We start from the raw sequence: 23,779 nt of genomic DNA on the forward strand, positions 1-23,779 counted from the left end.
CATAACGAAAAAATCGATACGCGAATATACCTTGTGTACTGATGAAAAAAATGAAAACTGCTTACCCCCAGGTACATAAAACCGCCAGAGATTTACTGCACCTGTCTCTTCGATAAATGATATGAGCACTGTCGCCATCCCCGAAGGGATCAGCAATTTATACCTGGAGCAGTCTACGTTTGGATTCAAAACATAATTGAAATCTCCCCACTAAAATTAGCTGGTGTGTGTCCAGTCTGGGATGTTAGCCAACAACCGTGTAAATGACATTGTTCCAATTCATGGCATATGTTCACCAACACCACAACCCTCCCCTCCAACATGCCTATGATAATCACATATCGACCCCATGGGTCAGGCACCACTGCTCCTGCCTGAAAATTAATGCTCTTGCTAATGAGAATCACCACTACCCAATTTCCATTACTGTCAAACCCTGAATGAAAAACTTAGTTCACCCAGGTCTTCCGCAACCTGATCTGGTCCCGAACCCGCAGATATGTTTCTTGTCGGAACACCACATCAGTCCCCAGTCCTTTTAAATAGGAAAACCCTTGCTCACTTTACAGGCCCCACACGCTCCAGGTGATCAATCTCGTTGTGGGTTTCACACACACACACACACACACACACACACACACACACACACACACACACACACCCCCCCCCCCGCTTCGAGTCAGCCATTTGCACTGTAGTGCAATATCTCTAATCTTCCCCCCACCCCCCTTTCAAGGCCCACAAACTGTCTGGCTGTAGCCAACCTCCCCCTCCCCACACACACACACACCCATATCACACAAATGCAAAACTATAGCCACCACCACTTCCCTTTGCTAGTTTCCCCTCTCCCTGTAGCTAGCAAAGCAGCTCCCGAACAAGGTCCATTAACAACCCTCTAATACTTCCCCCCCCTCCCAAACCGTATCCAAACCCCAACAAAACTCTCTCCCTAAGAATAAGCAAGGAACACCTACCAAATCTCCTATATCCAAACCCACCTTCCCCCAACAGAGCAAAAGTGAAACCAGTAAAAAACAGTGACCTATCTACATCACACAACAACCGTCCTCAACCACAAAGCCCAAGATGGGTCTCGTCACAACGGACCCAAATTCTTCTCTAGGATGAAGGCCTCTGCTTGCTCCAGTGGGTCGAAGAAGTAGCCCTTTGAGTTTATTGTAGCCTGTAAACATGCCGGGTACACCGCTCCCAACCTCATGCCCTTCTCATAAAACACCACCTTCACCCTGTTGAAGGCAGCTCTTTTCGCCAACTCAACTCCCAACATCCTGATAAATTTGAACCGTATGCTCATTGCAATCGATGCGTCGAGCCCTTTTTGCCCACTCCCAAGGCCCTTTCCTTTGCAATTATGAATTATAACTGTTTGTGGTGGCTCATTTGTTGTTGGTTTTGGTCTAACTGCCACATGTGCTCTATCCAATTCTAGAGGGGAGAATGCTTCAATTCCTCCCACGAGCTTAAAGAACATTTCAGAAAAATATTGGATTGGCTTAGAACCCTCCGCTCCTGCCGGCAGGCCCACCAACCTGAGATTTAGCTGCCATGACCTGTTTTCGAGGTTCTCCACATCAAGTTTCAGGTTTTTGTTTTCCGCTACCATCTACAACTCTGCCTCCATCGAGGCAAACTGATCCTCTTGCCTCGACAAGGCCTCCTCTATCCCTTTTAACGTCTCTCCTTCTGCCCTAACCTCGTTCAACGTTTGCACCAGTCACAGTCAGCACATCCTGCCAGATGTTTTTTTAAGTTAAAGGTGAAGTCCACCTTAAAAGTGTAGACCCCATTAATTGTCCAGGTACAAAAATTATAAAAGCCAAAATAAAGGGAATAAACAAGCGATAAATGGGGGTTAACAGGGGGATCCTTGCAAGAGTAATTGAAAGAAGTGCGGTGGAGTATTATTGCGGAAATTGAAAGGAAATATTTACAAGATAGCTGACACCAACCTTGTATATAGTGCTAAAACCCAGGCAACATCAAGAGCAGAGGAACAGCAGCTGGGTACCAATACAATGCAGATACTGAGATGGGTGTGTGAAGTGACAACGAAGGACAAGATTAGGAGCCAGTACATAAGGGAGTTGGTGAAGATTGTGGAAGCATCGAAGAAAGTAACTAAGATTGTCATAAATTGCACAGAGAGACTGAAGCGAGTGGTGGAGATGGGACTGCGAGAAGAAGAATGTGGCGAGAGATCTAAACACAGTGGAATTGGAAAAAGAATGGGTGACTGGCAGAAGGAGATAAGAGTGATCAATCGGCATCGGTGACCCAAATAAAATGGAAAAAGCGAAAAGAAATAGTAATAATGATGAAAGATAATTCAACAGGACCAACTTTTGAACAAAATATGTAGTGCACCAGTTTTAAAAAAATCTCTACTCTGGTATCAGCTTTATTTAACCAATGCTTCCATAATATGAGACATAATCATTTATTGGATAAAAAGCCTGCAGTTATAACTTTTACTGACATTTGATTCTTTTAGAAAAAAATTAGTTTGACGTTTCATCTGTTAGTTTCCTTAACTTATTATTGTAATTTTTGATGCACTGATTTTTGAAAGGGAGCATCTTTACTACCATATCTGTTTTCTGCATAATTTTGAACACCTTGTATGTATGCCCTTCTTGTAGTCTTTTGTATTGACAGCGAGTAGAACCCTCCCAATTCCGTGCTCTTAAATGTAAATTTTAGGAATTAACCACAAATTGTTATCTACTTTCAGACAACCAGTTTCATAGTGGATTGATGTGCCTTCAAATGAAGGTTATAAAGAGATTTGTGAAATTCTGGCATTCATTGATGCAATTAGTTGTTTCTCAGATTTTGCTAATGGGATTGTTGGCAGCTGCTGTGGAAAGCAAATAAAGACATAATTAGAAGAAAAGTCTTTTCGACTCCACTTATGTACAAAGTTATGCCCAGTTTGAGTCTTCACCTTCAAGAAAGGCGAGGTAACCGATAGCTAAATCTAGTCGCATTGTTTTGGGAAATAAAACTTTTAACCAGTGGAGAAAACCTACCACAAGCCACTTGTATTTGTATGTGGGAAGGAGGAGAGTCACCAAGTGGGAAGCTTCTCAAAGGAAAAATGTCCCAATTGTACATATACACTGAGGTTAGGCAATATCATCAGGATTGGAAATTCTGATCATTTTGCAATTTGACTTCTCGTAGGGCAAATGTTTAAATCATCAGAGTTCAGCCAAGATGGAAGCTGGGAAATTATGTCTGGAAAATATTACCCAATTTGTGCAGTATAAATGTTTGCATATTTTTAAAGCTTGAAATACAGTACGTGCTCTCCGTTCTGAATTGTTATAGAATTTTGGTACATTGGTAAATGAAAATTGCCAAAATGCTGGCCTAGGGCTTTTAAAAAATCTATAGTAATGGAAATTTTTTTTTTTTAATAAACAATTTTATTGAGGTAGTTTTTGGCTTTATAAACAGTTATAGACATCATCAGAAAGGAAGCAAAAAAGGCAAAAATGTGCAAACATCCACGTACTTTCAATACTTCCATGGTAACATATTGCACAAGCCCACTCCCCTCCCACCGGTACTACCCGCCATATTTTCCCTCCTACTCTACTCTACCCCCCCTCCCCCCACCCCCCTGCTGACGCTCACTCTCCCGCAAAGAAGTCAATAAATGGTTGCCACCTCCAGGTGAACCCCTGCACAGATCCCCTCAAGGCGAACTTAATTTTTTCCATCCCCAGGAAACTCGACATGTCCGCAAGCCACCACTCCGTCTTCGGGGGCTTTGAGTCCCTCCACGCCAATAATATTCGTCGCCGGGCTATCAGGGAAGCAAAGGCCAGCACATCGGCCTCTTTCTCCCCCTGGACCCCCGGGTCTTCCGAAATCCCAAAAATTGCCACCCCTGGACTCATCACCACCCTTGTTTTTAGCACCTGGGACATGACCCCCGCAAATCCCTCCCAGTACCCCCTCAGCTCTGGGCATGCCCAAAACATGTGAACATGGTTCGCTGGTCCTAGCGCATTTGTCCTCTATCCCGAAAAATTTGCTCATCCGAGCCACCGTCATATGGGCCCGGTGAACGACCTTAAATTGGATCAGCCCGAGCCTAGCACATGTCGCGGTCGAGTTTACCCTACTCAGGGCCTCTGCCCACAGCCCATCCTCCATTTCCCCGCCTATCTCCTCCTCCCATTTAAGTTTCAGTTCCTCTGTCTGGGACCCTTCCTCCCTCATGAGCACCTTATATATACCCGAGACTCTGCCCTCCCCTTCTTCCCTCCTAGAGACTATTCTGTCGAGGATCCCCATTGGCAGGAGGCGCGGGAAAGATGGGACCTGTCTACGAACAAAGTCCCGCAACTGTAAGTATCTAAAATCATTTCCCCTTACCAACCCAAATTTCTCCTCCAAGCTCCTCAAACTCGCGAAGCTCCCTTCCAGGAACATATCACCCACCCTTCTCGCCGCCATACTCGGAACCCCCCATCCATACTACCGGGGGCAAACCGATGGTTGTCGCAGATTGGCGCCCAGACAGACGCCCCCATCTCCCCCACATGCCTCCTCCACTGGCCCCATATCCGCAGGGTCGCCACCACTACCGGGCTGGTGGTGTACTTGGCCGGCGGCAACAGTAGAGGAGCCGTGACCAGGGCTTCCAAACTGGAGCTCCTGCACGAAGCCGCCTCCACCCGCTCCCAAATAGACCCCGTACCCACCATCCACTTCCTTATCATAGCGATGTTGGCCGCCCAGTAATAATTGACCAGACTCGGCAAAGCCAGCCCTCCCTCGCTGCGGTTCCTCTCCAACATCGCCTTCTTCACCCGCGGAGACTTTCCCGCCCAGACAAAGCTCATGATCAGCCCGTTAACTCTTTTGAAGAAGGACTGTGGGATAAAGATCGGGAGGCACTGAAAAATAAACAAAAATCGAGGGAGGATTGTCATCTTTACAGTCTGCACCCTCCCTGCCAGCGACAGCGGGAGTGCATCCCATCTCCGAAACTCTCCCTTCATTTGCTCCACCACCCTGGCCAAATTTAACTTATGCAGCCTGCCCCAGTCTCGTGCCACCTGGATTCCCAAATACCGGAAATTTTCCTCAACTAGCCTAAACGGTAGCCCTCTCAATCTGTTCTCCTGTCCCCTTGCCTGGACCACAAACATTTCACTCTTGACCGTATTTAATTTGTATCCTGAGAACTGGCCGAATTCCCTCAGCATTCCCAGTATAGTTCCCATCCCGGCCACTGGGTCCGACACGTACAGGAGCAGGTCGTCTGCATAAAGAGAAACCCTGTGTTCAACCCCGCCCCTCACCATCCCCTTCCAACCCTCTGCGGTTCTCAGCGCAATCGCCAGCGGCTCTATGGCCAGCGCAAACAGCAGCGGGGAGAGCGGGCAGCCCTGCCTGGTCCCTCGGTACAACCTAAAGTACTCCGACACTTCTCTGTTGGTCCTGGCGCTGGCCCTCGGGGCCTGATATAATAATTTGATCCAATCCACCAATCCCTCCCCGAACCCAAACCGTCCGAGCACCTCCCATAGATAGTTCCACTCCACCTGGTCAAAGGCCTTCTCGGCGTCCATTGCCACCACTACCTCCACCTCTCTACCCGCTGGGGGCATCATTATCACATTGAGCAATCTCCTCAGATTGGCCGCCAGCTGCCTACCTTTCACGAACCCCGTTTGATCCTCCCCAATCACCTCCGGTACACAGTCCTCCATTCTACCCGCCAGTACCTTTGCCAGGAGCTTGGCGTCTACATTAATCAGGGAGATTGGCCTGTAGGACCCGCACACCTCCGGGTCTTTACCCCGCTTCAATATCAGAGATATGGTGGCTTGTGACATTGTCGGCGGCAGGTTCCCTCTGTCCCTTGCCTCATTGAAAACCTTCGCCAAGACCGGGCCCACCAGCTCCGAGAACTTCCTATAAAACTCTACTGGGTATCCATCCGGCCCCGGGGACTTCCCCGACTGCATGGCCTTTAGGCCCCCCCAATACCTCCTCTACTCTAATCGGGGCCCCCAGCTCTTCCACTCGCCCCCCCACAACTGTTGGGAATGTTAACCCGTCCAGAAACCTTTTCATCCCCTCCGGTTCTTCCGGCGGCTCCGAAGTATACAGCTTATAATAGAAGTCCCGGAATACCCTATTCAATTCTGCCGGATCCTCCACTTTGCGCCCCCCCTCGTCCCTCACTCTACCTATTTCCCTGGCCGCCTCCCTCCTCCTGAGTTGCTGCGCTAACAATCTGCTAGCCTTTTCCCCATACTCGTACACCACTCCCCTCGCCTTCCTAAGCTGTTCCACGGCCCTGCTCGTGGATAGTGCCCCCAGTTCCGCCTGTAGCCTCTGCCTCTCCCTGAGTAAAACCTCCCCCGGGCACTCCGCGTGCTCTTCATCTATCCGACCCATTTCCCTGACCAATCTATCCATCTCTGCCCGGTCTGCCTTGGCTCTGTAGGCCCCAATTGAAATCAGCTCCCCCCGCACTACTGCCTTTAGCGCCTCCCACACGGTCGCCGCTGAGACCTCCCCAGTGTCATTCACCTGCAGGTAATTTTTTATACATTTCCGAAGCCTCTCGCAGATCCCCTCCTCCGACAGCAGTCCCACATCTAGCCTCCATTGCGGGCGTTGATAGCTTGCTCCCCCAAACTGCAGGTCCACCCAATGCAGGGCATGGTCTGAAATGGTAATTGCTGAGTATTCCGTGTTCTTTACCTCCCCCATACAGTCCCTGCTTAGTACAAAGAAATCTATCCTGGAATATACTTTATGGACGTGCGAGTAAAACGAGTAGCCCCTTCCTGTTGGCTGTCCCTCTCTCCAGGGGTCCACTGCCCCCATTTGCTTCATAAACCCTTTCAGTTCCCTTGCCATTGCTGAGAGTCTACCCGTTCTGGGACACGACCGATCCAAAGTCGGGTCAAGGACCATGTTAAAGTCCCCTCCCATTATTAGCCTGCGAGAATCCAAGTCCGGGATCTTCCCCAGCACTCTTTTAATGAAGTCCACGTCATCCCAGTTCGGGGCATATATATTCACCAGCACCACTCTTCTCCCCTCCAGTCTGCCCCGTACCATCAGGTATCTGCCCCCCCTGTCTGCGGATATGCCCTCTGCCTCAAATTGCACGCGCTTGTTGATCATGATTGCCACCCTTCTGGACTTCGAGTCCAAGTCCGAGTGGAAGACCTGGCTAATCCAGCCCTTCCTTATCCTGGTCTGGTCTGACACTTTCAGATGTGTCTCCTGCATCATAATTACGTCCGCCCTCAGGGCCCGCAAGTGCGCGAACACCCGCACCCTCTTAACCGGCCCATTCAGTCCCTTGACGTTCCAGGTGATCAGCCTGGTCCCCGTCCTCCTCCCCACCCACTGGGGCAAGCCGGCTCCAGTGTCTTCCGCGAGCTGCACGAAAAGCACAAACCAGCCCAAACAGGAAAAAAAAGAAAAAACCACAGAAAAAAGAGAAAAAGCACATAAATGTCCATGAACAAAGGAAAGAGTCTCAAATGTTCCGCTTGGCCCCCTTGGCCCAGCAAACCGTTGACCAGCAGTCCAGGCACATTCCAGAAATCCTCGGGCCCTAACTCGTGTCCTTGGGGCCTCCTTTCGGGACCAGCCCCAGGTCCCTCACAAAATCCATCGCTTCTTCGGGTTCGGAGAAGTAGTGGTGTTGACCATGGTGCGTGACCCATAGCCGAGCTGGGAACAGCAGACCAAACTTCACGTGCTTCTTTAACAGCACCTCCTTGACATTCTTAAAGGCTGCTCGCCGCCGAGCCACCTCCTGGCTTAGGTCCTGATAAATGCGGAGATCACTGTTGTCCACGTGCTGCTCCTGGCGCTCTTTGCCCACTTCAGCACCCGCTCCTTGTCCACGAACCTGTGGAACCTAATCACCATCGGGCGGGGGGGTCCGCCCGGCCGCCCCTGCCTTGCCTGCACTCTGTGTGCCCCCTCCAGCTCCAGCGGTCGCGGAAAGGCTTCGGCCCCCATCAGCTGCTTCAGCAGGTCTGCTACAAACGCTGCAGCATCAGCCCCCTCCGGGAGGCCGACCATCCTCAGATTGTTCCTGCGGACTCTATTCTCCAGCTCCTCCACTCTGTCCAGCAGTCTTCTCTGCCGCTCTTTCAGGCCGTCCACTTCTAGCGCTGCAACCGTTTGCACATCCGCCTGCTCCTCCACCGCCTCTCCCAGCTCCTTAACTTTAACATCCTGGGAGTCCAGCCTCTGGTTCAGCTGATCCACCGCTTTCTGGATTGGGTCCAAGCTGTCCCGCTTCAGCGCTTCAAAACTGGACTTCATTACCTGGAGCATGTTATCCAGCGCCAGCTGGATTGCTGAGTCCGGGGTCCGTGTGTCCGCCATCTTAGGTCCCAGGTAATTTTCTTCAGGTCCTTGTCTCTGTCCCTTTTTCTCCTTCTTCTTCTGCCTTCTGGAATCCCGCTGTTCCATGTGCCGCAGCCCGCTCCTCAGCGCCTTCGCTGCCGCTTTCCTTCGCCCAGCTCCTTAAATTTTACCTCCTGGGCATCTGAAGTGGGTCCAATCTGTCCCTCCTCAGCAACTCCAAACTTTTTTTCTTTGTCCTGGAGGAAGGAAGGTCCGTGGGTCCGCCATCTTACCCTTCAGGTCAGCTTCCTCCTTGCCTCCGTCTCTCTCTCTCTCTTTCTTCCTCACCTGCTGGCCTCCCACACTTCCATCTGCTGCAGCCTGCTCTCCTCTTCTTTTCCGGCAGCCTTTTTGCCGCCCCCGTGGTCCCGCTATCGCGGGGAATCAGCTGTTCAGCCCCGCCGGAGTGAGAGCCCACCGAATGTGCGGCTCACTCGAACATCGCCGCCACCGGAAGTCAGTAATGGAAATTTTGACCACAATTTGATTTGGGAGAATACCACAACAGATAATTTATATAGTACTTTGCCAAATCGTTGTTTGAGGAAAGGGAAAATTACCAAACTCATTGCTAATCTTCACATGTTGATGATAAGGAATGTGAACCTGGGATGAAAATTACTGCGCGTTGTTTATTGGTGGCAAAATGTGAGAACACGCACCTGTATTTCATGTCCAGACACAATTTTGCTTGGGATGCCCTGGATTTATCAGTAACTTGGATTGGAGATCTTAAAACATTGGTGAACTCCAAGCTTGTCAGTTATGCAGGTGACCAAAAATATTTGGAATTTATTGTTTCAATATGACATCTCAGATTTCACAACTAGCTACTTCAGTTATTAACGAACTGTGATGCATCTATTGTGAGCAAGAAGTTTCTTATGCAGTTACATTCTTTTCTTGGCCATCAATACCAGTGATAACTTCTTTACCCTACAACATTACGTAGCGTTGTTTCAAATTATCACTTGTGGAGAGTTTTGCTACTTATGTGCAGTTTACACAAGTATATTTTTGTATGACAAATAGTTTTCTATGTCCGATGGGCACACACTTAATTTGACAGCAGTTATGGTTGTTCATCAAAAGAACCTCATAAGAATACGATAACGGCTACATCACTATTTTGTGGTTGATGAAATTTTTGTTACTGAAAAAGGGTATAAGTTCACAAAATTTAAATCAAGAATCAGTGTATCCAATGTGTCAGCATTGAGAACAATGAAAATAAAGTTCGGGAAAGGTTTATACAGGTCAAGAAATCCAAATTTAATCCTATCAACTGTATCAATAAGAATTAATACAACCCCCAAAGATGCTTTCATTTCAGTTTTCTATCTGACTGATTATTAATTAGGGAAAGCACCTTGGTGGTTCCTGAGAATTGGCATGCAGTAGGGGTGACAGCAGGGAAAGTAGGAAAATTGTGGAAGGAGGGAAGAAAAAATACTTTTTCTCCTTTTTGTTCACATATCTGCCATTTTACTTTATTTTCCTCCCACTCAATCTCCCTAACTCAACAGCTGAGAACCAAGCACAATTCTTTTTGCACTCTACTAGTTAATTATGCCCCGTTGTTCCAAACATGACCCTTTTATTAATAAAAGCAAATTATTGGGGATGCTGGAATCTGAAACCAAAAGAGAAATGCTGGAAAATCTCAGCAGGTCTTGCAGTATCTGTACTTACCTATAAAAATCCTAGTTTTTATATGGATTTACTTTAGAGGTTTCATAGTGTGTATAAAACCAGGGTAGCTCTAAGTAAATCAGGAGGACTGTCAAAGCACTCCAGAATCCACAGCAATGTTCACCCCCACCATTTGATTTACCACCCCACACCTGACTACTTGAGCCCTTGACTGGCCATGCCACCTAACCCCTCCCCCAACCCACTTACCGTATGCATTTACTTACTCTCTTGTCAAAGTGGCTGCGTCCTTGAAACTCAGCAGTTTACTGCAAAAAGTGATATGAAAAGGGGGCCTGGCTTCACTTTCCTGGCATTACTGCACTGGACAGAAAGGGCTCCCGAGCTGCTGCTTTGCACATTTCTCAGGAGGCCGTGGTCAGATCTGTGACATTATCTCCAATCTTGTGAGCACAAATCTTGTGTAACAGACTTTTATGCAATTACTAATGGAATAGCTTCTGAAAATCCAAATGCATTACATTCGCTGGGTTTGCCCCTCTTTTATTCTCTCTCTTCTTCCCCCATCCCCATTATCGCTCCTACTAGTTACAACTGCAAAAATCTCAAATAGATTTGCCCAACACACTTTGATTTGGAGTTACTGGAGTCAATTTTACATTATTGCAACCAAGTCTCGGACATTGATTTCTTTATTACTTCCATCAGAATTTGATGAGCCGCCGGAGAAACCAAACCAAGTGAATGACAGAGAAGAGAATATGGAGTGGAAACCACAGCAGCAGGCTTCACTAAGTGAGTCACAAAAATCCAAATTTTCTTATTACTAAGCTGCAATTCATGTAATTTTGCGTCTACAAGAGCGCAACTGGTTGGTCCTGCATTTTAAAAAAAGTTTGCGATATTCAAAGAATATACCGTTTTGCCATAATTAGGATAGTTTCTTTATTGTGAACGAAATATTTTAATCTGTTACTCATTCATTATTTGAGTGATTTGAAAGAAAAATGTTGCTTATGGTGTAAATATGTAAAATGAAATGAATACTAATCCTTTTACAACACCATAACAAGTTAGTATTTTGTCATTCTGTATATAATAGTTTTGATAAATCATTCATAATTAAGTGCCCAATTTGCTGTGCAATATTTTAAAGCAACCTTTTAGCCTGCAGTGTTTTCTTTGTGGCCTATAAAAATAAGACTGTTATGTACTTTCTAATGACATGAATGCAAGATTACTTATCTACTTACCCTGTTTTCTTGGTGACATTTGTATTGTTTAGTCAAAATAGCAAATATGTGCTGAGGAACTATAGGCTAATGATTCTAGAAGTGAATAGAAATTCAATGTAGACTAGAAATTCCGAGTAGACCAGAAACTACCAGAGTACAGCAGTATTTAGTTTCGCTACAGTACTGTACTGGAAACTTCTTGGTGATTCAATCACATGTATGAGGGAACTATAATTCATATTCATAGATTCTTTAAATGGTAACTCTGGCTTAGCATATTATTGAATGGTGTCAAGCGCTTCCTATTAAACTAAAAATAATTTGCATTCTTATAGCACTTTGTTTCTCAGAAATGTTTCATGTGTGATCATTTAATTTTGAAGTGCAATTGAGTGTTATGCAAATAAATGGGGTAGCCACTTTGGACACAGCAAGATTTCACAAGTAGCAGTGAGCCGAATTGCAAGTTTGGCCAGGGCACTGGACAGTTCCTTGTTCTTTGTTGAATAATTTCTGAACCAAACTTAACACTGTGTGAGCCTATTTTGTGAATAGCTGGGTCATGTGAAATAAGAATGTCCCAAGTTCAATCTCAAGTCTGTGTTTAGTTAGCTGGTTTCAACTAACCGTTGGTAGGCAGGGTTTGAATTTGACCACCTCTGGGCTTATGTTGATGGAGTGGGAGAATCAAGACAGTTTTTCTGCTTCTGAACACCTTTTTAGTGTGTCCTGTTGGAATTGGTTGTGTGGAAATCAAATGAGACCCAGGTTGGGATCTATGATCAATGTATTATTTTGTGATGTTGGTTTCATACAAGTGTTGCACCAGTCATGCTTCTGAATTTATTAACTTCTCAGTCTGGCAGTTGAGTATACTGCCTGTATAGTTAGTTTTAAAGGATAAACCACTTTCCTGCACAACACATGTTCAATGAACATAGAGCAAAATTGGTGTTAGGTTTATGAGAAGGTCTACAGCACTATCATCTGCCATCCTAATCAAAGGAAAGAGTTCAAAGGTGAGATTTCAAAGGGAGCATAATCTAGATATATTTCAAAAATTAGGGGGATTGATTCATGACTGTTTCTACTGAAAATAACAAGAATTTTTAAGCAGAAAATTGCTTATAAATGGCGTGTTTTAACATGTTCAAGTCCTAGATGAGTTCAAAATCTTAATTCAGATATGACTCTAAACAATCTTTTCTGCTGCATCCTGACTGTTCTGACGGTAATGCCCGATATTGATCTCATCGGTGTAATGCTGACATCTTTCTGTAATTACCCTCTTTGAAGAATTTAATAGAAGAATGCATTAAGTTTGTGTTGAACAGTTTTAACTTTGGTCAGTCTTCTGACCAGGAATTTTGGTGCTAATATTTTTCGAGAAAAATAATTCACATATTTCAGCCTGAAAGAACTTGGTCACAGTATGACGATGGATAGTTAACCCTCTGAGTACCAAACACCCTATGCCACTTTTTAAAACCCGTGCTCCATAATTATACAAAATTTATATAATAGCTAACAAATTACCATTATGAAGAAACCGTTGGAAGTGTAGAACATTTCTGAACAAGAACTAATTTTGTACGTTTTTATTTGGTGTAGAAATGCTGGTATATTCCTCAAAGGTTAAATATATCTATTGTTGAAAAGTTAACTCCCACAATAGAAGTTGCTTTGCTCCAATAACCATTAACACTCAATTAGTAGCACAACAGCGTGGCTGCTATTTGTACAGAAGTTAAAGCCCTCTTTGCAGGATATTTTTTAAATTTCTTAATGAGGAATGCATAAATAATGCCTGATATTTAGGGGAGGGTTCAAATTTTAATAATTGGCATTTGAGCACTAATGAGTCGTTTTTTCATTCAGCATATTGCAGTTATGGATTTATTTCTCTGAGGCATAGCACTGGTACAATAAACTAAGAAGGGCCTTTGCTGAATTGATGCAGTTTACTGGGCCAATTCCTAGGATTATGGTTACTGTGACAACAGTCAGCATCTTTGGAGAAAGATCAGATGCAGTTTAAGGTAAAACTCTTCATTCTCGCAAAAAAAAGGGGACGAGAACAGAGGGAAAGGAGGAACAAGTGATCAAAGACATGAGAAGTGTGACATGTAAGATGCTTTAAAGTAAAAGTAAAGCAGGACATGTCTAGATGGAAGATGTTATCTTTACAACAGATAATTGACTGAAGATTAATAAAATTAAATTTAATACATAATGGAAACTGAGACCGCCAGAAGTGAATCCAGTTTAAAATGAAGCTAGACAATACCAGGTGCAGTTCGAAAGCCTGAATAATGGTCCAATACCAAAGATGTAGATTTATTATTTGCCATTGTGCAGAGAGAAAAGGACTCCAGTGCCAACCCTTTTTTCTTCCCCTCTCTCTTCCCTCTAATTTTTTTTGAACTCTCCAATGTGAAACAGAGTGCACCTTTAAACATTGTGCACTAGATTAGAGATAGTTCCTGAACTAAAGAATGTACTTCCAATCCTAATACATTTATTCACTGCTTATGGTGCGGTGTCTGCACACCTGAGAAAACTGAGCATATGTTAGGTAAGCACTTTTCCAAACGTTTCCATTCTAATTGCAAGTATAATCCCAAATCCCCCAATCTCTTTCAACCTGAATTCCCAGCCCTGCTCATTGTCTTGCCTTTTCATCTTCGGCCTTTGCACTGTTCCGTTGAAGCTCTGTACAAGCTCAAGGAATAACATTGTAGCCCTTTGAAATTAACATAGTTTTGAATAATTAAAATTGTTAACTATAGCTGGCATAGTTCATGTAGCGGTAACTGGCAATGTAAGATGGTTATTATTAGTACTGAGGGTCGGGAGAAATATTGGTACTTGAACTGATTCTTCTTTGGGCTGTTGAATCCAGCTATTTTGTCAGCTTTCCATTCCCTCGTGCTCTTCCCTCCCCTCTTCTCTTCTACTTCTCATTGCTATGCTAGTCATATGCTCTTTGTCTCTCTTGTGCAGCTAATTCCTTTCATTGCCCTTTATGACATCATCTGTTTTAAGGATTATCTCGACCATCTAAATGTCTGCTGGTTACTCCACCATATTTCCTTTTTTTCACCTTTGTTCTGATTCTATTTAAATACTTGCTAATTTTCTGTTCAGATGAAGGTGACACACAAAGTGGATCTATTCTCTTTTGTAGATATTGGCTGGCCTGCTGTGTTTCCACCATTATCTGTTTCTTTTTGTTCATTTCAAGCATTTGCTATTTTTACTTCTTTTTACTCCTGTAAAGTAGACCTGTTTCTTTCATGATATTCGGCACACAATTTGATATGTTTTTAACACATTTTCGCAAAGTTGAAAGGAGCTTTTAAATCCAAAGGACAGGACCATGCTATAGTAGAAAAAGAGGTATAGAAATAAATCATATGGTACAGTTGGGAAAGAAACTGGTCCCCATTCATTGCTGCACAAAACAGCATTACAGCCAGCAAACTGCACTGCTTGTTTTTATTGAATTGGCATGCATCTTTACTGCAGCATTATGCTGTATCTGCAGCCATAATGCGTATTTTGTTTTTTTCTATCACTTTGGTACTGTGAATCCGTTTGCATCAGGAAAGGAAAAAATGTGCCCAGTAAGAAGCAGTGTACATGACTTAAGATAACTGGAAGGTACTTAATGAAATTAGTGGCTGATATTTTTCACAATAAATGAAACTCTTGCAACTTGGCCTTTTTTTTAAAGAGAAAATTATTTCTTACCTGAACAGTGAACAGCCACTGCATATAGTCTGACTCCTTCTTTGTTTCAGGGGCCTATATATGTGGTGCCTGTGGGAAGAAGTACAAGTACTACAGCTGTTTCCGGGCACATGTGAGAGCACACCTAGGTACATGTTTATTTTTTTAAGCATTTATTGGTTTAACCCTTTGAGTAGTGACATTTTTCTTTACACTTTCCAAACGTGCACAAGCTTTGTCATCTAACATCTTGAAAGCTATGGCAATCAAATCGTAAACTATTAGAGGAATCTATGGAACCTGACAGCATTTCTTCATTTACAATGTTTGTTGAATAAAATCAAAATGTTGTAACCTATTACTCATTTTGAAGCAAAGGTTCTCCTATAGTACTCAAAGGGTTAACTATAGTAATAGTGTAGCTTTGATATCCATCAGCCAGACTGCTTCAAAATGGCATACTGCAATACATTTATTGTTCTGTTCTACATGTATGGTATTTGACCAAGTAGATGTTATTCAGCAGTTCATCTTCCAAATGTTTTTAAATATAGTTTGGTGTAATAAATAATTAGCCATATTATTTATGGTCAGAGTGAATTTAGAATATTTTTTAAATGTTTTCCTTTTCACAGAAAATGAAACTTCCTCTCCGTCAGCTGAAAGCTCCCCACAGACAAGTAAGTACTCCAAGCACTATATCTTAATAATATTGTTTTGCCACTACACACGAATGCCTGACAATATGGATTAATGGAGAAGGTACTGTATCGGCTGCTCTCTATTATAAGGTCAGGGTCAGCTCACTTACATGCTGTGTTTAAGGCCGGAATGTGGCGACTAGGGGCTTTTCACAGTAACTTCATTTGAAGCCTACTTGTGACAAGAAGCGATTTTCATTTCAAGAGCATCAGAAAAGATAACATTTGCAAGCGTAAAACTGTGCTTTGAACTTAACTGTTTATTTTAAAGCAGAATTTGGTTAACCAGATATATTAATAATGAGACCTATGAGATTTTAAAAGAGTATTAGGAAGAATGTGGAAGAGAGTACAAGGGATACATTTGGGCAATGAGAGAAAACCAAAGGCAAAGTCTGCTGCACTAAATAACAAGACTGAAATCAAGTAAAAGCCAGAAGTTCCTCGAAAGAAATGTACACAAGTCTACGACACACAGACTGGCCATAAAACCTAACCAGTTCATGTCACATGAGCGAATAACTCTAATCACATTTGGTTTAATATTCATTTCACTTTTTTTTTCTCTATTCACCTATCAAATTCAACCTTAAATATTGCTGTAGCTTCAGATTCAACTACTCAATCTGGAAATGGAACACAGCCTAACTTCTGCACTCTGTTTTAAATCTCTTATGTTTAATCTTGTATCTGGCCCCTTGCTTTAGAGTCCTCAATTACTGGAAACAGTCTGCTTCTAACTACTGTCTAACAATTGAATTTTAAACATTCTTTGTTTACTTCCTTTATAGCCAATTTTTAATACAGTTTGCTATCCCTGAAAGCCACTTCACATAACTCAAGACCTTTTGAATGAAGGGCAAGTTGTGTATATAGAGAGAGGAATTAAACAAAGATACGGGCTATACACAAATATTTAGTGCAATAAAAACTGCAAACTAAAAATAACTTTTCCGCAGTCTATTTTCAAAGCAGGAAGTATGTTTAGCTGACTTGTCTTAGCTTAAACCAGGGGTGGGCAAACTACGGCCCGCGGGCCGCATGCGGCCCGCCAAAGGTCTTTATGCGGCCCACCAAGTCATTAAAAAAAAAAAAAAAAAAATTTTTTAAATTTTTTATTTTTTTTAAAAAAAATTTTTTAAGGTTAATGGGAGGGCTGTTGGGTTACTTACTGGTATAGGGTGGATACGTTGACTTGAGTAGGGTGATCATTGCTCGGCACAACGTCGAGGGCCGAAGGGCCTGTTCTGTGCTGTACTGTTCTATGTTCTATATGAGGCGCCCAGAATCATAACCGGGTGAAGTAATTATTTTACTTAATATACTATGCGGCCCTTTAAAATTGTGAATTTCTGAATGTGGCCCTTGCAAGGAAAAGTTTGCCCACCCCTGGCTTAAACCCTTCTGTATTCCTTGGCAACTAGTCACTCTTCTGTGAATTTTCACACGAGAGTGATCAGAACCAAATACGCTCCACTGATGAAGAAGTTTTCAAGGGAAGGAACAATACACAGAACAAATTTTCTGTTTCAAAATGTAACATTCCTTATTTTAATATATATTCCATTATGAATTTCTTTGTAAAGCATTATAACAGGAATTGCTTTTGCAATCGGGCCACATACTTGCCACATCCACTCAATAATGGTGGCACGGCTGAAGGATGGAAGATACATTAAAAAAAAGACAAACATAGATTTACTATTTTCATTGTCAGTGCCGACAAATAAATTAATAATGTGAAACATTGGTTATAAGTATGCACAGACATTAGATTCTCTCCCCCCCCCCCCCTCCCCCCCCCCCCCCCCCAACCACCTTGTAAAACCCAAAGGAACCTGAAGGAATTTTCTGCTACATCAGTTCAGTTTAGTGAGTCGATATCTACACATGAACTTGAGAGGTACAGATAATATTTTGCTTCAAAAAATGGTCAGTACCAAATTAATTTTGAGGGTTTGCAGGTTGACAAATATATTTTGTAGATGTGCACTCGATCCTTTTGGACTTAGAAATCTACAGCGATTATACATGATTCCCGGAATGAAGAGAACAATTTAAGATTTTGTTTTGAATTTGTTTAGCTGGGTAAGGGCAAAGTTGCCTTGAATTCATAGAATAACCTGTTAATAAAATTGTTGCTCTTCTCCAGTTCTATATCCAGTGCTATATTATTTATAGTAGCTATTTGTTGTAACATTCTTGCTTTTTATTATCTCTTCCTGTAACTAAATGATTTCATGCTGTGGCGTGGCTGGAAGACTGTCTAGTTTTGAAATTTATAGTTTTGTTAACAGTTCCAAACAGGTAAAATGCTTTACAGTATAACCTCTTGCATTTTTTTTAAGAAGCCAAATATGTGAATTTCGAATGGGGCACAATGGAATTACCCCCAAGTATGTATTATTATTAACGAACAGTGCTAGTTGCACCATTACAATAAACCTTTTATGTCACGGGGTAAAGAAGTATCTGTTTCTATCCAACATATCTCAGGGTAATGTAGTGTATCAAGCATTGAGGTTTGACTGTAATTGAACCAGCTCTGGATGAGACCAAACTATCCAGCTCTTGTTGAATAACAGGTCTGTTACATCAGGGTAACATTATTCAGAATGTTTCCTTTTTTCCCCAATCAAGGGGCAATTTAGCATGGCCAATTTACCTACCCTGCACATCTGTGGGGGTGAAATTCATACTAACACGGGGAGAATGTGCGAACTCCACACAGACAGTGATCCGGGGCCGGGATCGAACCTGGGTCCTCAACGCTGTGAGGCAGCTGTGCTAACCATTGCTAACCACTATGCTGCCCAGATTCAGAATGTTTCGGTGTTAATTTTTTGCTCATTTAAACTGCTGCAGTTTTATTTTTATAATCCTGCTGATAGATTGGGCAGGATTTTCCACAGGTTCTTCTGGGCTTGTCCTTGTCAGCAGGGTTTCCCGCTGAATGAGCTCCCACTACCGAGAAATTCAAAGTGGGGTGCGCCGTGGGCGGGAGAGGATCCTGCTAGCGTGAACGGCCAGAAACTTCTGGCCATTAATTTGGTCTATTTGTCGACATCTAGCAGTTCCTTAATCATTTATTGTGCAGTTGAAAAGGTTCTCCCTCTCTTTCCCTCTTTTTCTCTCTCTCTCTCTCTCTCTCTCTCTCTCCCCATCATCTCGAGGGGGTTTAGGATGGTCTGCCTTCCCAGTTTGGCAGGTGATTAAAGGATCCGTGTCCTCTCCTGTGAATGGACTTCCTCCCTTTTCCTTCTCTGCTATACGAGAGCCTTTCTTCCAGGCGGTGCGCCCTGCCCCTGCCCCTAGTTAATTACTGGGTGAGGACAGGTCTGAAAAGAGGTTTGTGAACTTCTTACACATGCCATGGAATTTTATTTTTTTCAGATTCAAGAACTCGGCCAGGTCTGAGAGCCACTCTGAGGCCCCGGTTGGCACTGCCGACTGCAGCCTAGCAGAACTCTCCAGCTGGTGATCAGCGAGGAGAAGGCCAGGGCATTGCCCCCTTCCCTATTCAGAGCTCAAGATGCTCTGACACCCAAATGCCACCTCAGATGGGCATGGCTCCAACCCCCACCATCCTGAACATGCCTTGAAAAAGGCCACTCAGCACTCAGTCTGGGCAGAACCAAAATATGTGAGTGTGGTTGGCCAGGCCCCCCCAGACACCGTTCGCACCTATGCTCCGCCTCCGTGAAGGACCTGCTCATATGTGTCTTAGTAAGGTACGCTCTATGCACCACCATGGTGAAGTCAATCCTGTGCAGCCGGAGTCCTCCCCATCTCCATGCTTGTTCCTCCTCCAATTTCCATCGGGTCTCTACCAATGGGGTCCTGACCTTTTCTATGAGTCACCCATTGATGTCGCCATGTTAATTGTCCCCTAGCCAGTCAAGTCTTACCACTGTGTCCAAATGTGTGCCTAGGTCTCTGGGGGAACGTTTTGTCTCCTTATAGTGAAAGTTGCACAGCTGCAGATATCTGAGCTTGTTCCCTTTCGAGAGTTGGAGCCTGAGAGTTTACCCAGGGTCACTAGTCTATTGTCTGCGTACATGTCTTTCACTCTTTGTTCCTCTGTCCTCCCTCACGTCCCAAATGTGACATGTATTCCCCCCCCCCACCCCCCCCCCCCCCCCCTCGTTCCTCTGTGAAGCCGAAGGTATTTGGATCTGGTGACGTTCATTCATACGCACGTCATAGGAATGCTGTACTGGAGCTTCACCCAGGCAGTGAACCCTGCTCCAAACCCAAACCATTAAAGTACCTCCATGAGGTCCCTCCTTTTCTACTCGATCAAAGGTTTTTTTCAGCGTCCAGGAAGAACATCACCTCTGGTGTCCCCTCTCTGGATGGGGGTCATTATTGCATTCACCAGGCATCTAATGTTTACTGTTAGTTGCCTGCCCTTGACAAAATGGGTCTGATCTTCCGCGGTCACTTCTGGCAGGCAGCCCTCCAGGTGCCTCGTCAGTGCTTTCGCTAGGACTTTTGCATCAGTGTTTAAGGGTCTTGTGTCCTTTTTGGCAATCAATAACATCGAGGCCTGGGCCAGCGTGGGCAGCAGGGCCCCTTTGACGGTGAGTTGTTGAACATCTCCCGCAAGTGCGGGGCCAGCGCTGCTTCAAATCTTTTGTAAATGTCTACCGGAAACCGGTCCTCATGCTTTCCCTGACCATGAAATTAATGCATTCCACCCATGATTTCGCCCAGCTCTCGTGGTGCTTCTGGTGGACTACCTCCTTTGTGGAGAGCAGATCAAATTCCATCTACAGCTGAACATGGACATGGAACATACAGTGCAGAAGGAGGCCATTCGGCCCATCGAGTCTGCACCGATCCACCAGAGCCCACTTTCACCCTATCCCTGTAAGCCAATAACCCCTACTAACATTTTTTGGTCACTAAGGGCAACTTTATCATGGCTAATCCACCTAACCTGCACACCTTTGGACTGTGGGAGGAAACCGGAGCACCCGGAGGAAACCCACGCAGACATGAGGAGAACATTCAGACTCGGCACAGACAGTGACCCAGCTGGGAAACTAACCTGTGGGGCTGTGAAGCCACAGTGCTATCCACTTGTGCTACTGTGCTGCAAGAGCTTTTTCCCCTCCGTCAGCAGTTCCACAGTTGGGGCCGTGCAGTACCGCCAACCCACCTCCTGTGTGGAGTCGATTAACTGCTGCCTTGGCTGCTCTTTCTTTCTTGTCCCTAAGGGCCCTATTAGCCCTGATTTCGCCCATGATCACCACCTTCAGTGCATCCTATAACGTGAGACCTCCCAGTTCTGTTTGCAGGTTACATAATCGTTGATGAAAATGAAAATCGCTTATTGTCACGAGTAGGCTTCAATGAAGTTACTGTGAAAAGCCCCTAGTCGCCACATTCCGGCGCCTGTCCGGGGAGGCTGGTACGGGAATCGAACCGTGTTGCTGGCCTACTTGGTCTGCTTTAAAAGCCAGCGATTTAGCCGAGTGAGCTAAACCAGCCCATAGCTAAACCAGCTTGGGATATCTTTGTACAGAATTCCTTATCGGTGAAGAAAACTGTGTCCAGACTCCATGGGGGCATTGAGCCCAGCCCTTCTCCAACTTCACATCCATGTAATGTGGCGCATGGTCGTAAATTGCAATCATGGAGTATTCTGCCTTTGTTGCCCCTGAATCCACCCTTTCCCTGTGACAAAAAAGTCTATATCTGAACAGGCCTTCTGTACATGGGAGAAGAAGGAGAATTATTTTTCTCTTGGGTGATAGAACCTCCACAGGTCTTCAAACAACCCCCCCCCCCCCCACCCCCACCACCACCACCACCACCACCCCAATCTGCTCCATAATGGCATTTAATTCTTGCACCATACATTTATCTTTTTTTTGACAAATTCTGCATCATCAAAGTTGGGGGCGTATGTATTTACAAAGATTAACGTGGCCTCTTGCAGGGTCCCGTTGACCATCATGTATTTCCCCCCCTCCCCCCACTATCTCCACATGTTGTCCACTGCAGCTAGCGCTCTACCTGCTACCCTCCCCTACCCTACGCCCCCTCTGTTTCTCACCTGCCCTTTGGCGCTCCCTTCATAGTCACCTCCCTCCCCCCTTGGCTTGTTAATTTTAACGTAAAAGCAAAGTACTACGGAAGCTAGAAATCTGAAATAAAAACAGAAAATGCTGGAAAAACCCAGCAGGTTTGGCATCACCTATGGAGAAAATCAGTGATGCAAGGCCATTAATCTGAATTTTCTGTTTTATTGTTGTTAAATTTTGTTGGTTTCGTTATTTTGATTGTTGTTAGCCTGCATCGGGTTTTTTTTAAATCCTCATGTTAAAAAGGGTTTTTTATTTTATTTACCATTCCTGCACCTAGAATTTAAATTAATACTGTTTATTTCAAGCTTTTTTTTCTCTCATTTAAGTTGCTCAATTGAGTTGTGTGTCAATTTGGCAGTATTACTGCAGTTGAAATTGTAGTTCATCCTTACTGATACCTGTATCAGTTGAAGACAGCAGTTGGATTTTAGAAATGTATTCATTTTTTGCCTCTGGGACCATTGTTACTAAACAACAATGCTGATTGTAATGAATTCCCACGTCATGAAACTTTGTCACTCTCCCAGAGGACTTGATAATTCCTAAAATCATGGAAAGTAGTGAGAAATGATGTGTTGTTTATTTTCCAGTGAGGCTTCAAAGTCAAATTTACATTAAAAACTCAAAAATCACAGGTATTTCAGGTCAGACAGAAAGTTGAGTAGAGGATCATGTTAGTCAGCCAGGTTGTGAGTTGATTTATCTCCTGGAAAGGAAGACTTGCAGTCCAGGAGCAAGCTATATTGTTGCCTATGCGTCTTTTATATCTTGACACTAAATTGGATCAAGTATCGATTCTGCAGATGACCAACAAAAAAGCAGATTAATCTGCAGGAAGATGATGGGAATGAGAGCAAGGATTTCCCTTCAATATATGATTTACATTGCTTGCATTACAATTAGTCTCTGGCTTGTGTTTTGTATTTAATGCAGCCATTTTTGGGTCAGATCAACTGAAAGAAGAAATTCAGCAAGTTTTTGTATGTAATAACATTTTCAAACCATAGGCAAGTATAATTTGATCAGTTGTAACATGATCAAAAGAACTTATCGGGTTACCATGTCCAACAAGACTGACAACCCTACCCCTCCCGCCAAGCCAGCATAAAATGTTAATGAACAAATGTAAGCATGGAAAAGAACGAGTGCAATAGTAATTGCAAAACATTTTCTAAAGTATAATATTTTAACTCCCTAATATTTGGCTTTGTTTTTTGGTTAAGGAAATGGAAATCAAGCTAGATTTATTGACGTATTTTCTCACTTTATTTTCAGAGAATTTTAGATATATGTGTGACATATGTGGCAAGAAATACAAATATTACAGCTGTTTCCAAGAACACCGGGATTTACATGCAGTCGATGGTACGTATTTACAAAGTAGTTGTTTCATTTTATTGTGGATTAGTACAGATACATACAGGTTGTTATGACCAGGTGAGAAGGAGTGAATTGGCTCTCCTATGTTCAATTGCCTCAGTTCGTCACAACAGAGCTTTAAGTTCCTTTTTCACAAGGATGTGTCTTTTTCGAATCAGAACGGATTTTCCGGTTTCCTCCCACAAGTCCCGAAAGACATGCTTGTTAGGTGAATTGTACATTCTGAGTTCTCCCTCAGTGAATCCGAACAGGTGCCGGAGTGTGGCGACTAGTGGATTTTCACAGTAACTTCATTGCAGTGTTAATGTAAGCCTACTTGTGGCAATAATAAAGATTATTATTATTTTAGTATTTATTCTGTGAGCAATAAGAAGCCAATCAAACAAGGTTATCTTAAGTTAAAGAAAAAGCACATTTATTAACCACAAAACCTTAGGGAACAAAATAATAAAAACGTGACATCAGACTATTAAGAGTTCAATTTGAGGTATAGATTGTTAGACGTTGCAGCCAATTTTGATTAGCTGGTTTAATGGATGTCGTAGAATCATAG

General features: G+C 43.8%; 1 protein-coding gene across 11 annotated transcripts in view; it reads left to right on the plus strand.

The window, feature by feature from the left end:
• Positions 1-23,779, plus strand: part of znf618 (zinc finger protein 618) — a 144,116-nt gene that overhangs the window by 88,645 nt on the left and 31,692 nt on the right. For 8 of the 11 annotated variants that reach the window (XM_038782378.1, XM_038782382.1, XM_038782384.1 and 5 more), the window contains 4 exons: positions 10,792-10,878; positions 15,122-15,199; positions 15,686-15,730; positions 23,122-23,211. In XM_038782378.1, the coding sequence (XP_038638306.1) occupies positions 10,792-10,878; positions 15,122-15,199; positions 15,686-15,730; positions 23,122-23,211 (300 nt within the window). Of the gene's footprint in view, positions 1-10,791; positions 10,879-15,121; positions 15,200-15,685; positions 15,731-18,116; positions 18,148-23,121; positions 23,212-23,779 lie in introns of those variants that run through there. The other 3 variants (XM_038782383.1, XM_038782389.1, XM_038782390.1) reach the window with 2 other exon arrangements.

The sequence above is a fragment of the Scyliorhinus canicula genome, chromosome 21 (genome assembly GCF_902713615.1).
Source record: "Scyliorhinus canicula chromosome 21, sScyCan1.1, whole genome shotgun sequence".
NCBI lineage: Eukaryota > Metazoa > Chordata > Chondrichthyes > Carcharhiniformes > Scyliorhinidae > Scyliorhinus > Scyliorhinus canicula.